The sequence below is a fragment of the Diaporthe amygdali genome, assembly GCF_026229845.1.
Source record: "Diaporthe amygdali strain CAA958 chromosome Unknown NODE_18_length_871485_cov_64_394520, whole genome shotgun sequence".
Lineage (NCBI taxonomy): Eukaryota > Fungi > Ascomycota > Sordariomycetes > Diaporthales > Diaporthaceae > Diaporthe > Diaporthe amygdali.
Window position 1 is genome coordinate 770,289 of NW_026517038.1, and position 16,809 is coordinate 787,097.

The 16,809-nt window shown below is 55.5% G+C and overlaps 3 protein-coding genes across 3 annotated transcripts; all 3 read left to right on the forward strand.

The window, feature by feature from the left end:
* Positions 1-6,639: 6,639 nt before the first annotated feature.
* J7T55_004170 (uncharacterized protein) lies at positions 6,640-8,415 on the forward strand (the record flags this gene model as incomplete). The annotated part of the gene is made up of 3 exons (XM_053144854.1): positions 6,640-6,718; positions 6,774-7,786; positions 7,852-8,415. 3 exons carry the CDS (start codon positions 6,640-6,642, stop codon positions 8,413-8,415), a joined length of 1,656 nt encoding a protein of 551 aa, XP_052992670.1.
* A 1,761-nt stretch (positions 8,416-10,176) lies between these two features.
* J7T55_004171 (endoglucanase e1) lies at positions 10,177-11,445 on the forward strand (the record flags this gene model as incomplete). The annotated part of the gene is made up of 1 exon (XM_053144855.1): positions 10,177-11,445. The coding sequence occupies one exon, from the start codon at positions 10,177-10,179 to the stop codon at positions 11,443-11,445; it is 1,269 nt and encodes a 422-aa protein (XP_052992671.1).
* Positions 11,446-12,695: 1,250 nt separating this feature from the next.
* On the forward strand, positions 12,696-15,368 carry J7T55_004172 (uncharacterized protein; the record flags this gene model as incomplete). Its single annotated transcript, XM_053144856.1, has 3 exons — positions 12,696-13,872; positions 13,969-14,572; positions 14,645-15,368. The coding sequence occupies 3 exons, from the start codon at positions 12,696-12,698 to the stop codon at positions 15,366-15,368; spliced, it is 2,505 nt and encodes an 834-aa protein (XP_052992672.1).
* Positions 15,369-16,809: the final 1,441 nt, after the last annotated feature.

Genomic DNA, 16,809 nt, shown 5'->3' on the forward strand with positions numbered 1-16,809 from the left:
TCACATACGAAGGCTTGACTGCGCGATGCCCCGCAACGGAAGGTAACACATCGTCCGCCCCCTTTGCCGCGATTTGGCATGACAGACTGCTTCGCGATTGCGTCAGCAAGGGCCGCAGAAGGCTGAAAACGATGTAACCCATGCCTTTCGCTCCCGTCGACCTTGATGGGTCAGTGGGTGCATCGCACTTTATGAAAATGCAAACCGGCCGTGGCAGCCTGGCAGGAGACCAAGATGTCCAGTCTATGGGCAGCAGCCTTCCCACGAGCCTGGGATCCTATAGGCGAATTTGCGCACGAGGTTGCAGTCTACATGTCCGTTGCGAGTTGTGCGTCCTTATGCGAGGGACCCTTCCAATGATGGCCCGAGACTGTAGGCGATGGTGAAGGATACCAAGAAAGGCTGCATGATCGTTCAGGCTGGAATTAATGAAGACGGCTTGGCGATGTGCAGGTACGACGATGAGCAGCGCCACGCCGACGCCACGCAGATTGTAATGTGTCTTTTTGAATATAGGGCAACATCGCCCGCAGAAAATGTTGAGGACGTTTCAGAGGAAAAGTATCGTCGATTGCGACGCAGTACAACCGTGGCATTGACAAATTCATCCATCACCCCCAACGGGCGAGGGGGCGCTATAATGTACCCGAAGTACTGATACCCCGAAGGCGGCCGAATGTTGGTGTGCGTGCATCGGAGATCGGTGCCGTATGGAGCAAGTGAGAGGAGACAGGCCGTGTACCTAATGCGGCCATGCCATCCCTAGATACCCCAGGGTTGGGTGCCTGGCTGCGGGCCGTATTTTGACCCGGGGTCTTGGATCACCCTTTGCCTTCTAGAGTGTTTCTGGAAGACGCTCAAGCCCGAGCAGAGCAGCCTGCGATTCAGCCATTTGGCCCCCAAGACAAGGCTGCTTCGGGGTTGCCGTGTTGCCCATGCAGCCATGTTGACCGTGTCTCATAGTTTAATCAAGTGCGCCAATAGAGGTTGGGAAAGGATCGACATGTATTGCTTTTTGATGTGTCTTTAACCCCGTCCTGGAAGTTGTCCGCGGGAAGAGTGTGATGACGTGCTCTCAGAGCCCTAACTGAGCATCATGAGGCCTGTGAGGATTCCAAGCTGTCGGTACAACATCTCTCATCATCATTTTCGCCTCGCAGGATGCCTAGTGAAACAGTCATCCACAGCTGGAAATAGCATTTTCATGTTCCGCAAACCGAGACTCGGCACAAGAACAACATCGTCCCATGTGGTATGTAAGACTGTAGCTACCTGCACAGCGGGACCGCGATTTGCTGTTCAGTGCCTCGCCCACAGTGTTTCAACAACGGCTTCGATACAATCACACTTGCGTTGCCTCGAGTTGAAACGAGATGATCCAGCAAGTCCCGTTGTCTGTCTCGAGGGAAGCTAAACCAGAGACTGTGCTGACCTGAGCAAACCATCTGACGGGAAGCCCGTTTCGGTCACCGAGTGGGGACAATGAGTGGCATCACGCCGTGGAGTGTCAGATTGTCTACAGTGGAGAAGCCCAACAGCCCAGTAGGAGAAGCTGTGGCGTATCGTTGACCGAGCCAATCACGAAATGAATTCTAGAGGCGATCCGATGTCTCAATCAAAGACATTCAGAAAGAGCGGTTTGCACCATGCCACGAGTGGATCCAAACCGCCCTGGTGTCGATGCTTGGTGGGGGCTGGTTGACTTGGTGGCAAGTTCCAGACGCAACGGATCTGTGGCTCTTCGAGATCTTGATCGCAGCACGGGCCGAATGGCTTGTTGCAGGGCCATGCGCAGCAATGTCTGACAGCCTTCGGGGGAGGCGTGTGGTGACACAGAGAGCTGTCAGACGTAAGCAGAGGACTGTGGCCCCTCTCGCCCTGGGTTGGGTGGCATGTATCTCCCGGCATATTTTTTTATGCACCAGGACGGGAGACGCTCTCTGTGTCGCAGCTTATACGCTGCGTAGACACTGTAGAACTCAAACTGAATAAGCGCCGAAGTGTGTGATGAGGCACGGCCAGCCCAGCAAGCAATTTCGTATCGGCACAGCTAGGTGCCATCATAGGCTAGAGGTACTCAAAGACATGAAGGTAATGAGCAACGGAGCCCTGCGATTGCTCAGAGGTTGCCAGTCTGGACCAGAATGTTCTTGGCATCCATTGACTTATTGACTTCCCCTGATCTACGACTAGTCCCAATAGTGTTTGCATGGGATGTGCACATTGGTAAGGCGTGCACGGCGTGATGTCTGTGGCCATCAACTGTGATCCGACGTGAGGGTTGGTGCAGCATGCGTGCTGGGTGAACAGCCAGTGAGACGGCTCTGTCAGCCTTGCTCGAGCTTGCATTCATACGTTCGGGGTGGAAGCCAAGCAGACGCGATCTTCTGTGGGAGGGGACACGAGAAGAAGACCCCAGTAAGATTGAATGCGAATTGAGTTTGATTTAGGGGTGGTTGATGGACGGAGAGCTAGTTCACCGGGCGGAAAGGGGTCTCGCAATTAGCCTATCAAAGTTGACCAATGGCGTTGTTGGCTCTGAGTGGTCGACATTTGCCGCGTCCAGAGCAGCGGATGCAAGGCGGGAACGGATTGGCGGGCTGGTCAAAAAGGCTGGTTACGAGTCCGATTCGAGGATGTTGTGGACGGATCTGCTCGATGCCGGCGTGCGAAAAAGTTTTTGCCAGTCCAGAGCTGGCAGGCTGACTGGTAGTGGAACGCCCACCCAGTCCTCAGCACCGGCCGGAGTCCCGATCAGGAACAAGAAAAGGTCCACCACGATGCTTGGCGCAGACCGTGAGTTTCGAGTGCCCGTTCGGCGAGTACACAGTAAAACACTGGACGACGCCTTTGTAGGAAACACGGCTAGCCCGGCAGCCCGGCAGCCTAATGTTTGTATGCATAGGGCGTTGGAGATCGGGTATCGCATTGCTCGGACACCCAGGAAATGTGTACTTGGCCAGGGCCTTCGAAATAAATCTCCACGGTAATTTGTGGAGTCATTAGGAAGGGTCTGAGAGGCCACTCATGGCTGCAGTAGCCTGATCCGTGAATAGCAACACTGATTTCAAGATCCACCCGCTCTTCTTCCGGGGGCATCTGGCCGAGCATGAGGTCCCGAAGAGGCCGTCGTGATGGTGAGGGCTCGATGTTGGAATAGAGTTATCCAAGGCTGAGACAATATTGAGCACCACACGTGGTGGGCGAGATTAACACACCCACCCCCGTCTGGGTTGGTCCTTGGACTCGTTCTCTGGAGGTAGAGAGTGTGGAGGTCTCTCCAGGCCCATGGTGCACGCACATGGCCTTTGTTTCCATTACTCGATTGGGAGGAGCCACCCTCGGAATTGCAAAATTGCTGAGGCGCGGATCCACTAATCATGAGAGGTGTAAAAAACCGTGATGGCGGGGAGGGACTTTTGATACTGACGCAGGAACATGCCTGCCCACGACCCGAAAGTTTGTTGGGCAATTCCACGCGTCTGGGAACTAAAAGTTACATCCAACGGGGATGGGGTCATGGGGTTCAGAAGAGGAGGGATGATCTCTGAACGGATGAATATAGTTGGGATGGAAGACTGGCGGAGAGCGAGTCGAGCCTGCGGAGAACCGAGGCATGCAGAGATCTGCGGAGCCTGTGAGACGGCTGCCGGTCAAGCTGTGCGCCTCATGGACAGCAACTGTCCCCATTCCCATCCTACGGCCCAAGTCGAGGAACCAAGTCTCATGTGATGGGCGGGGCTATATCACCGAGGCTGAATTCTTCGATGAGGGTGGTGGGCAGAGGCTCTTTAGTCGAGGTTCATGACTAGGTTGAGATTCATCTCCAGCGGCGTAGTATTCTATCTATGTGCAGCAAAGCACATGCAGTATATGCAATGGCCGATGACGACAGCCCTCGGCAGACGGGAGCAGATGCAGTGCGCGTGAGGTTCCAAAGTTTATCACGACTGCCGGTGACGTGTTGGTGATCGTGGTAAATAGTTCTGTAGTGATATTAACAGCAGCATAGACGATCCATGCGGTACCGAGGGCCTCTCTCTGATCAGTGCCCACGCGATTGACGGCGGAGGATTTTGCAAGTGGCGGGCGGATGGCTCAAGCGGAGTGGGGAGAGGAGGAGGAGGAGGATGATGAGTAGTACCATTGCCAGGATGCCAGGATGCAAGGGCCTGGTCGAGGCCCACCATTCCACCGTTCCACCAGTCTACCGTTCCACCAGGAAGAGCCAAAGCAAAGCAAAGCCCAGAAAGGTGGAGATGTACACAGGAATGTGCCGTATGAATGATACAGCCCAGTGACTAAGAAAGTGGGCAGCGTCACGGAATTACACACATTGGGCAATGTTGGTCGAGTGGCCCCCAAACGAAGATGTACTGTACCTCTCGTACCTGAGCCTGAGGTGCTGATGTACGCAGTGCGTGTACCACAGCAGATCACCGGCCTGGTGAAGGAGCAAGCGACTCCTTCATCTTACCAACTAACAACTTGGCAGATCCTTCCTCCTGTGGTGCTAGGGGGAAGTTAGACGGGGGACCAGTCCTCGTTCCCGGCGAGCAATTTCTACAATACGGCATTGGGCACTCAGACGAGGGCATTCAGCGCTGTCAAGGTGACAAGGGCGCCTGTGTTATTTGGTCGACGCGGTAGAGCCTCTGGATATCAATGTTACTGCACGTCCTGGCACTGGCACTGGCGCTGGCACTGGAACAGCCAGTGGAAGCCTTCTCCTTTTCACAACCTTGGACTGTCAGGAACATGGGTCGAGGGCTGTTGGTCGCTACCGGAGCTCCTCTGGCTGGCGAACTGCCCTTTTCGTATCCCCTGCCGGGGCTCGCATGATGGATCTTCTCCACCAGCTGTATGTACCCCCGTACAGTATCTGTAAGTGCCTGCAACTATAATCGTGACCTTGCCCGGGACGTCCTAGCATGGCCGGCCCAGCTGGTCTGCGATCCTCGTGGGCCCTGATGTGACCCGTCTGGAGGCCCTAGAGCGTCCATGCCACAACCAAGGCTTTTGGTGGCTTCTTGGTGCCCCTCACCAGTCTCTAATCTGCTGTTGCTGGATTCTCTGATGATGCCAGGCCAAGTGCTGGACAGCAGACACATGGCCCTTGGAAGGATCATTGCGCCCAAAAACTTGCGACCTGATTTAGAGTGAGAAAGTGAGTGAGGGAGCAAGTGAGTGAGTGTGAGGGGGAGTAGTGTGTAGGAGAATGGGGGAGCGTTGAAGAGAGAGCGAGAGAGAGAAACAGTCTGGCTGTCTTCTGTTCTCTATTTGGTCAACAAGACAAGACAGCCGCGGTCTTAATCACCGCGGTCTTAATCACCGCGTTCTCAAGTAACCCTGGCCTCCCGATATTTGCAAATCCAGTTGCCCTCATGCAGTCAGGCAGCCAGGCCAGTAGGCTGTCGTCAGTAGCCAGTAACAGGACCAGCAGAAGTGAGGGAGGACGACTTTCCATCCTCGTCGGTGGGCCCCTCTCCAGTGCCCTCTCGAGATTGGGGAGGGGTGCCCCCGGTCCACGGCACAGCGAGCCTTTCCCGTTCTTGACATGTTCAGCAGGGCCTGCTCGTCGAATGGGTGCGCGGGATGCAGATTCTTTCCCGCTTTACCACTGCTGCGACGCTGTATCCTCTCTTGACAGGATCAGCGGCCCACCTGGCATCACAACAAACTTTCTCGCAACCTCGCGGCACCCCGGTCCTTCCCGGGGCCCCTGGCCGCCCTAGCCTGTAGGCGTGCAGGTCGTGCAGGTCTTGGGAACCTTAGGAAACCTTGGGAAACCTTGGGACGGCCATCTCCCTGCGCCTGCAGGTGCCGCTTGCTACTGCGTGTGCGTCCGCCGCCGCCCACCCATCCAGCCTGCCAGCCCACCCACACCCATCCGTCCATCAATCCTCCTTCGTAAATACCACCACCCTGCCCTCCTCCCCGCCCTTCCACCGTCCTTCTATGATGGATTCGTGCTTCTTCTTCCATCCTGCCCACTCTCCTTACGGCACGGCTCACCTGGCACCTCGATTCGCTTCGCATCTGCTTTGAAACTTGCTGTGCTCTTTGGCATCGGCTGACTCCGTATGGTCATGCCACTCTCATAATCTGTCTGCTCTCCCAAAAGTATCATTTTTTTGGTATAAGCTATTCACGACCTGCCTGCCCCCCTCAGACTCTGCATGTGTCTGTGCATGTGCAACACTCGACGAACCATCTCTTCTTCTTACCGTCATCTTTAAGCTCCAAGTCGTGCGACTGAGGGCTCCTTGCTTCTGCAGCCTGGTTTTCTGGGACGGCCATTATGTGAAAGTCCTCGTGCAGTATAATCCCATATTACGGAAACAGGACCGAACCCGGCGCATCTCACCGTGACTTCCAACCGGAGGCTCCAACAGCTTGCAGTCCATAATATCGACGCCCGGGAAGCTCGACGCGTGACAAAGGGAGGAAATATAAAACCTGCTTTCTTCGCGGATACCTTTCACACAGCCTCCTCATTGGGGAACTGGCCAAAGCGCCTGGCTCATCGCCCGCCCCTGGGAGTCCTCCCGGCACCATCGACATAACCTGTTGGACTCTCACGACGAGTCGACGTGTTTCCTCACGTAGCGACTCTGGCCACAATTGGGACCAGGCAAAATGACTACCTCTACCAACATCAGCGCCCTCGCGTGCCCAAGTGTCTTTCTGAATGAGTTGCAGTTTGGAGATGGCGGATGTATGCTTGAACAGTCTCTACCCCTCTTCCAATCATCTTACTGACTGCCACATAGTTGTTGAGGGCCGACTATGTATGAACCGAACAGGCTACTCGTGCTGTCTGCCATGTCCCATGACCGATTGGGCCTACCCGGACAGCTTCGAGTCCATGAGCGCAGCAGCAAACTGGGTTGCGGTGGCCAGCACCGTCTGCTGCGTGTTCCTGCTGCTGTCCTGGGCCTGTCTTCCCATTGACAAGACGCACCGGCATTACCTCAGTATCTGCCTGACAGTTGCAGTTGTCTTTATGAATCTTGGTTTCGTCATTCCGCTGGCAGGAGAGCCAGAGCAGTGCTACGACGCCATCACGCCAAACGACATGCGAACGAGCTCGGTATGCGCCGCTTCGGGGACATTCATCATCATTGGAGGCTGGGCTGCTGTCCTCTGGATCTTTCTTAGGGCACTATCTCTTCACCTCCAAATCTGCTGGCAGGTCGTCGTCGGCCGGAATTTCATGTGGTTCTCGCAGGCCGCGGGATGGGGCCTCCCGGCGATTGGTATCATCCTGGCTCTCACACTGAGCGGTGTTTCGTTTCGTTTCGGTGCCACCTGCCACATCAATCACCAGAACAGTCTTGCAGATTTGTGGATCCCTTTGCTTGTCCTCGCCGGCGCCACCATTATCATTCAGTTCGCGACCTTCGGTTACTGCATCAAGGTCTACCTCGCATCATTGGCTGACAACAATGCCACCACCGAGAACTCGGCAGGCCTGCCTTCATACACCAACAGCATCCGTACCATGACGCCCCGACAGGCGTACCGCCGGATTCGCCGTGTTATCCAGCTTCAGTGGCGCGGAATCGCCATCGTGTTGATCATCATTGCCGATGTAATCTTCTTCGCCGTCGTCTTCGTGTTCCAGGATAACACGATTGAGACCGTCAAGCACGATCCCTCAGTCGCGCTGCCTTGGATCCTTTGCATCACGCTCAACGACGGAGACAAGAACAAGTGCTTCGACCAGGCTAGCAGCATAGCCGTAGATATGGCAACCGTCGGGGCTGTCTTAATCCTTCTGGCTGTACGTCCCCTCCTGCCCCTTCTGTCCTTTGTCATTGAGCCCGCAGACAACTGACCCTAGAGCAGATGAACGGTTTCTGGCTGCTCATGCTACTCGGGCGCTGGTCCATGGTGACGGCCTGGATGGACTTGTTGGGCCGCCGCCCTGCTGCCAAGCGTGAATTTGTATCGGTTGATGCAAGGCTAGATGACCTTAAGATGAATACAGACCCACGTTCGTACGAGATGCTATCCCGGGACTCCGGGAAGAATTACATGGACGAAATGGTAACACCGGACACAGTTCGAGAGGGTCCGATCTATCCTCCCATAAGAAGTTACCTCGCTTCGACGGCGAGCCCCACGATTGACAGCCCCGAGATGAGCTCGGGCCGAAGAACACCGGATTATTTTGGACCACAGGCACGCTATCAGGCGCCTGTGAGGTCCTTCTCGAGCCCAAGACCACCGACGCGAGAGGGCCAGAGCTCTCAAGTCAGCTGGGACGCAAACGCGGCAAGACAATACTCACGAAGCCCACCGCCAACGGGCCAGTACTCACAGAGTCCCCCGCAAACGGCGCACCAACACCAACATCAGCAAAGCTACGGTCAAGAAGATATGAATCCTCTGGGGATGAACAGAATATGAGAGAAACGGACAGCGGTCCATGGCTAAGGATGAGATATGGATATGTACACGACACACAGCATGTACATGAACCACGACACAAAGCTTCGGCCGGCTTGATTTGCTTACAAGAGAGAATGCACTCACGTGCCTGTCGTTCCCGCAACTGTATCACACTTTATTTTCACTCATCGCTGCCTCCTCCATGAGCTTGACGATTGCCATGTCTCTCCCATGACAAAATCGCAGCTGGAGGTCCAGGGAGCCAATTACTCCGCGTACACGCGCACACAGACACACACCACGACCAAGCAAGGCGCTCGCGGTGTTATTCGTTGACGAGGTTATTCTTCCCGGTCGAATTAATTTACTTGGTCCGTCGGCGTCGATCGTGCGCTCTTTTGCACAGGAAATCTCCTTACTTTAGGAGCTGTCTGCATATGGGCGCCGCTGAGGGCATAATCACTGGAAACATTGATTGGATGTATATTGGAAAGGTTTCAAAAGGCCGTGGTACGGCAATGAGTGAAGAAGGCTGGAAGACCGACTCAACGATCCGCTCACACGTCAAGGGCCGGGAGTGTGTTGCATTACCCTCTTTGGGGCAACGGAGCGGGGAGAGCGGAATGAGCGAGAAATTCCGGGAGCCCACGACGAATAGGTGTTGTGAAGAAACAGAAGGAGACCATATTGTGCCATATGTGATGTGACTCAGCCCCGGAGAAGCCGGGTGATGAGCAATCGAGGTGGCAGTCGGGCTCGGGGTCTGTCGCGTGCTCCACGGGTTCCGAGATGACCGAGGACACGTGAGGTGAGGTGAGATGTAGTGTGCAGCGAGCAAAGGAACTGAAAAAAAGGATACCCAATTTGAATTTGTATATATTTTTCCGTGACCTATCTATCATACTCCGATAATTGTCTATGGTATTCGAGACTGAGCAGAGTCCAGACTGAGCATGAGCATGAGCGTGAGCGTGAGCATGACTGCATCCCACCTGCAGCTTTAAAGTAGCTTATCAAGAGCATCGCCGAAGTAGTCGAGGTGGAGCTTTCTACAGACGATGAAAGTGCGACCTCAGTAGTCTCCACGATCATAAACTGCCAATGAATTCTCAAGTAGAAACGATCGAACGGACGAACCCCAGGTAAAAGCCAGACAAAGAAAAGAAGCATACGGTCTAGTCTAGTCTAGTCTGGCATCTAATCTAACCTTGAAGTTGAGATTGAACAGTGCTCTATGCAGGGATCTGCCGCCCAACCCCTCTGGGAAGAGCTCCCCAGGTGATTAGGTAACTCAGCTCCGGCACTGACGTTGGTCCCAGCCTCGGGAGCCCGTCTCACCGACCTGCGCTCTGGACTCTTGCCTTACCCGGTCTTCAACAACATTGATTGCTGTTGTCTACCGAGCCTTCCGTCGAAGCGCCAGTGATTGTGCAAATCTTGATCCTGCTGCCCCCACCCCCATTGCCCAGCCAGCTGGTTCTGCTGAGCTTCGAGCATCCCTGCAGCCCTAGCTGCATGAAATCACGAGCGTTGCTCTTCCGCCTCACCCGCGCGCAGAAGGGCCATCTCCTCAGTCAGCTGTGCTGCTAAGTAGTAGTATAAGTCCGAGGGACACGACTGCTACCGCCGTAAGCTGCCCTGGACAGAGACATGGCATACACACAACCTTCTTAGATATCAACAATCCGCCCTCCAAGACGAGATTATACCGCCGACTTCACGGGCACCCCCCACCCCAGGAACCGTATCTAACCACAGAACCCCAGCCAACTCAGCTCGATGAGGTCAATACGGCACTTCGAAGTCAAACCCTTCCGAATGTTCATCTTCCTCGCCGTCCTCCTCCTCGGGGGCTTCTTCCACTTCCTCTGGAAAGCAGAAGCAGCCTCCTCCGAGCCCTGGATACCCGACCCCGGCGCCCGCCTCTTTGCCCAACAACCCCTCCTCCCGCCCGTGCCAGAGACGAGCATCACCACATACTCGCTGCCTCTCACCACGAGGGGCCGCGACATAGTCGACACCAATGGCCGCCGCTTCCAGCTCTCCAGCGTCAACTGGTATGGCGCCTCCGACGAGCTCTTCATCCCCGGCGGCCTCGACGTTCAGCACCGCTCCGTCATCGCCAAGACAATACGCAAGCTGGGCTTCAACAGCGTGCGCATGCCCTACGCCGACGAGCTGGTAATACGCAACCCACACATCCTTCCGCACCTCCTGACGGCAAACCCGGACCTGGTCGGCCTGCGCGCCATGGACGTGTTCGAGGCGTGCGTGCGCGCCCTGACGGACGAGGGCATCGCAGTCATAATCAACAACCACATCACACACGCGACATGGTGCTGCGGGGCAGACCCGTGTGATGCGGGCTGGGCGAACGACCACCTGGGCCCCCTGTGTCGGATTCAGCAGACCGAGGAGGACTGGATACGGCACTGGGAGGACGTCATGTCGCGCTTCGTGGACGACCCCTACGTGATAGGCGCCGACCTGCGGAACGAGGTGCGCGGCGTCTGGGGCACCATGACGTGGGACCGATGGGCCACGGCGGCCGAGAAGGCCGCCAACAGGCTGCTGAAGCTGAAGACCGACTGGCTCATGATTGTGGGCGGCACCGAGTCGGGCAACGACCTTTCCGGGGCGCGCACGCGCCCAATCGAGCTCGACGTCCCCAACAGGGTGGTCTACAGCGCGCACGTGTACGCGTGGTCTGGATGGGGCAGCATGGAGGGCCGGTTCTCAAAGCGCCCCTATCCTTCATTCGTCAGGGCGATGCAGGCAAACTGGGCTTACCTCATTGAGGGCGACATCGCGCCTGTCTGGATCGGCGAGTTTGGCGCGCCGCAGCACCCGGGCCAGGGCGACGCCAACTACTGGGGCAACCTGCTGCGCTACCTCAAGGAGATCAATGCCGACTTTGGCTACTGGGCCATCAACCCGCGCAAGCCCAAGGACGACAAGAAGGAGACTTACTCGCTCGTGGAGGACGACTGGGTGACGCCGGTGCTGGATTACAGGATGCGGGATATGACCGAGCTCATGCGGGCCTAGTGTGCCCGCCAGGCGCTGGCGTATACTGTGGTCGGTGATCGAGGGGGGAGTTGATCTGATCGGGTTCTCATCAGGGCCATTGATTTCCAATGCTTGATGACGAGATCAGCACCAACCAGCGATGAGAATGGGCCATGAAAGAAGCTGGACGGACGGGGATAGGGCGTCATGTATATCATTGCTGCTACGGCTACGCATTGGTGTTTCGAGTTGCCTGGATATCGGCACCCTGCCAGCATGACTTTTTTTTTTGTTTCGCAAGGCGTTTGGTTCAGTTTGTTTTGGGTGCTCAGGCGGATTGCATTTATATTAACTCGTGTCCCGCGAGAAAAGGGTGTAGAGAATTGTGGAAATACCCATGATTAGCCAGTCATTTACGGGGAGATGGTAGTAGAGGGAATCAAGAACACATCCAAATCCAGCTGAAAAGTCATTTGAAGCAAGCTGTGTCGCATCCAGCCCTCTCATGATATGACATGTCATGCTAATGCAAATGATCCAGGAGATAGCTGAACAATAGCTTTGAACTCGACATAAAGAGGGGCAGGGGTTTGGCGGTGTTGTTATTAGTGGGGGGTCTTATCGTGATAAAGCTTCCCCTCGCCCTCACAAGGAAACGGATACGCCCCCGACTTCTACCTCATCACACTCTCAAGCTTCCCCATTCGTACTGCTTTCCATGTGAACGAGCAACCTTTCACTACTTTCTTATTAGCCAGGCTGGCCTGATCCGTTCTCTTCTTCACGATCACCGTGCGTGTCCAGAGCAGTTCTACCCGGCTAGTGTGGACAAACGGCGCCAAGTTCATGCTGCTGCTCACCCGACGGAGACATGTTTCTTGAAGGATACGACCAGACGATTTTGGGAGATACATTGCGGGACAGCTAGCAGACAGAGAAAGTAGGTTTGTGGCCTGGCCTAGAAGATGGATTGGCTGTCGCTTGTGTTCTTGTTTTGGAGCCTCATGCTGTTTACTTTTTGCATGGTGTATTCCCCCAATCAATGTGGCCCCTTACTCTGTCGACTTGTGCTCCTCCCACTGCCTTCAGTGAGGTATCTCCACTATTTACTGGCAGCCTGAATATGGATGGTTCTTCTACCATCCGCACGTCTGGTTGGGCTCACTCCCAATCTACAAGCATAATAAAGTCTTGTCCGTTGCGCCCCGCTAACCTCTAGCTGCCCAGTCCGGCCACCGACGTCCGTATCGAAATCATAGTCACATGTCATCACTGACGACAACGACACAATGTCGGCTGCCAATCCTCAGCCGGATCACTGCGGCAGGGGATTCGTCCCAGGGTATATGGTGAACTATCGTGGTTCGCAAAAAGCAGAGGATCGATTCGGCTTCGGATGCAGGGAAGAAATCTCAGACATGCTCGACGCTCAAGACAATGAGCCGTACCCCCAAGACTTCTCTGGCCAGTGGGAGGACTTTCCTCGCATCGCGAGAGCACGGATGAACCTCACCGCGCTTTCCCAGCATTATGACTTGTATTTCGTGGCATACCGGGGATTTGTGCATGTCTACCGCCTTGGCCGCGGCGTCAAGGTCGCCTTGAGGGAGCCCGAGGCAATACTCGACCCGAAGGAAAGCAAGACTGCAATGTCTGAATACGTCATCGGCCACATCAACCCTCGATGCCCACACGAGATCAACCACATGGTCGTGGGCGAGCTGGGGGACCAGGAAATTCTCGTGGTCAGCAGGGACAACGGCGATGTCAATGCCTGGTACACGGCGACGATAGCGGAACACATTCGGACGCCGGAGCCGGCGAGAAAAGGCCGCATGGATCCCACGAAAGGCCACGGAAGGCGGACGGACGACATAGCACGGCAGCCCCGTCCTAGGCACTTCTTTGCAGAGAATATCGGCATCTCAGCATGGGGCCTGGCAGTCCATAAGAAGTCTCGCTTAATAGCGGTTTCTTCAAATGGTCATGAGGTGACTGTATTCGCGTTCGCGCTGAATAACGAGAGCGAGGCTTTCAGTGGAGCTTCAACAGACAACGTCGACATTGCCCCAAAGGCTGGTGAAGAAGTCCCAAAAAGAGACAAAGATGTCGGCAGCGCACCATTGAAATGCGAGAAGGACCGTGTCACAGCACAACAGTCGACAGGTGAGTCAGATTCACCTGCTCACATAGTGGACAGACCAGGCGCCGAGAGAACCGAGCCCAAAATCCTGGCCAGTGTTGGAGAAAGCCCGGCGACAGTGGGGGAAACCGCAGAGAAAATTGACATGCTTCAACAGAGGTTGCAAGCACGGCAGCGGACGTGGAGAGTTGTCCTGTCCTTTGGTATAGAGGCGTCCAACATGCCAAGCATCGCCATAGTCGACGACTCCGATGGGTACGGTAGCCGGATCGCAGCAATCGATATCAATGGCTATCTCTACGTTGCGGACATCTGGCAGATTGGTCGGAAACCAGTCAGAATTCCCCCCCATAACGTTCAGTATCCGGGCGGAAGACGCTATAGGTCTGTTCGGGGCTGGAACGTGCTACCCATTACAGATGCGCAGCTGCTGCCCACCGATACGGTCCATGCGGCACTTGGCTTACATCCAGACAAGACTGTTCATCGAGCAAAGACAGCCCGTGGTGCTTGGCAGGACATATCCAGATGCATGTCGGAAGTCCGGTACGACGCTGCCTCGAGGAGGCATAAACACCGCATCGCCGCGTTTCAGTCTGAGGATTACAGCGAGGACACCGATGGAATCACCAGAGACACCTTTGCCCTAGCAGATTTCGAGGAAATCACCGCCACAACGCCACGTCTATCGGACAAGATTTGGCATCCGGTCTACGACCCCAACGACGGGACCGTCCTTGACAAAGGCCCCATACGGTTAGCCATGACGATAGTACCTTACTCGGGCAACCACTACACCGAGTTTGCCACAGCCAGGTCACTGGTCGAATTTGCAGGATTCAGGGGTGCTGCAAGGCGAGCACACGAGCTGCATGTGCCCCTGAACATCAACCAGTTCCGGCAGAAAGCTCAGCAGTGGGATGGGGAAGACCTGCTGCGAGATGTTAGTTTTCTAAGGTTCAATGAGGAGGACGCCGAGATGCTCGCCTTGGGTGAAACTGAAACTGGTGTAGTCTGCCATCAGTAAGTAACCTGATTCTGTATTTGTCCGGGCTTTGTCCCTCCAAGATGTTCTACACTAACGCCGCGTCACAGTGTGCTGGACAACGTGAACACGAACACCAATGATCCACCATGGGACATGGGATTTGGAAAGAGGTGCAGCATGCTTCTCACCATCCCGGAGCTTCACCTCGTCATCGCAGGCTCCATGTGCGGACGCGTTGCACTCCTCACCTTAACCAAGCCGCCGCACGCAAAGAATGCGCCCCGACGTGGCTTCCGCGTCGACGCCGTCTTACCCTTTCAGCACGAACAGGAGAATTCTGAGCGTCCATTCGTCTGCTTACTTGGCATAGCGGTCTCGCCAATGCCCGAGCCCCGCTCACGAGGGCTCGAGTTGAGACGGCGCCGGCGGGTGGGGAAAGGGGGCGAGCGGTCGATCGAGCCGGATCCACCGAGGAGGTGGAGGTTGATACTCAACTATCAAGACCATACTATCATGCAATACGATATCGTGAAACGGGATCACGGAGAGACGGGGTCGTGGGACGACTTTGCGGGCTCCAAGGTGCGTTCCCGTCGGAGGTACAAGGCTCGTGGCAGTGACACGGACGATGATAGCGACTCGTGGGATGACAGCTCGGAGGACGAAGACATCACCATCGGGATGGACCAAGACCCGCACGAGGACATAGTCGCGGAGGCGGTCGTGCATGCAATGTTGGACGACCTTGCCGAGGAAGAACTCGACGCGGCGTTTGGGGGCGGGGGAGATGACGGCGAGGAGATTGACTTCCCGGACATGCAGATTGCATGAGGAGAGTAATTGCTGATTGGCAGTTTCGTTTCTGGATACGACGTCTTTCGGCGTAAAGGGTGCCACAGTTGATTCAAGCATTTCCAATTTTGGGCGGGGCTAGGAAACCTGCGGCTACGATACCTTGCATGAGCTTGGTCGCGCCTTGGGGGGACTGGGAGTTTATGGATTATTTCGAGGCCCCTGATATCGAATGCTGAACAGACGCAGAGCTGATTGCGCTCTCGACGATATTCACTATATGGAAAGCATGACAGCAGTCCATGGGATTTCATCAGACAGATGCAGCTTTGCGCTCCAGCTGACGCTCTTGTCGTCTTGTTGTGGCACTGGGGTGCCGAGGGATCATCCACTGGCTGTAATCGCGACCATTCCTGTACAAAATGGTTTGTCGGCAGCAGTTGGCCCAAGATGATCTCGTACAAACAAAGACAAGCTGCTGGCCGTTTCGCACATACACGTACATTGGGCATATGCAGGGCCTGGCTTGGGCGGCTTCCGAGAACAGGTTGGCGCTGTCGTGGCCCGTTCCTTCGTGACGCACGCATTTTATGGTTCATCACTTGTGCATCTGCAATGCTGCACAATTCACAAGATGTTCGCACACAGCCAACTGTCGCGACGATTGTCACTCCTTACCCATCGGTACGCCCGAGAAAAGCTCCAGCGGAGCCCGTTCCTCTCGGAAACATGTTCTCGGAGACATCGGCCGTTGATGTTTGACTGACTGTAAGCTAGACAGACGACCATGGCATGAGGTGCAGCACCAGAAAAATAAAAGGATCCTTGCCTGGCTGTCTTCGAATATGATCCACCAGAACTCGAGTTGCGAGAGACTGCACCTCCAGCGAGGTCCGCGGAACCCAGACAGCGTGGGCCAGTATGCGACCAGGTCGTCGTCCTGCACTGGGTACGTGAAGGGCAAACTCGCTCCTGTGCCTCCGCCCTTCTATTCTGATCCATGATTAAGTAAACCATCAACGAATTGGCACGACATTTAGAGAAAGGATCCGCATGTCTCTTGTGCATGTCAAGATCAGACGACAGAACTTCCCACCACTGAGGCGGCATAGACAATTAGACTAGGCATAGTCGTGCCGGACCCCACAAGATGACGAGGTGTCCGTGTCTTCCCATGCGCGTTTGGCCGACGATCATGGCCCGGAATGGCGTCACGTCCGGCCGAGGCTGGTGGGCCCCTGGGGGAGAAGGGCCCACGAGGGAAACAGCTCGGACTCTCCTGAACGGGAATTACACGAGCTCGGTCGTGTCTCGGGACTGGAGCTCGACGAGCTTGTTTTGTCTCCCAGGTCCTTGAGGCGTGCTCCTTTTTTGGAGGGGGCTTCATCTCGAATCACTCGGGAACTGCCCACAACTCGGGTGGTGGAGGGGTTCCTGACTCCCGGGGCGCCTAGGGGGTAAGGACATAATGGAAAATGTG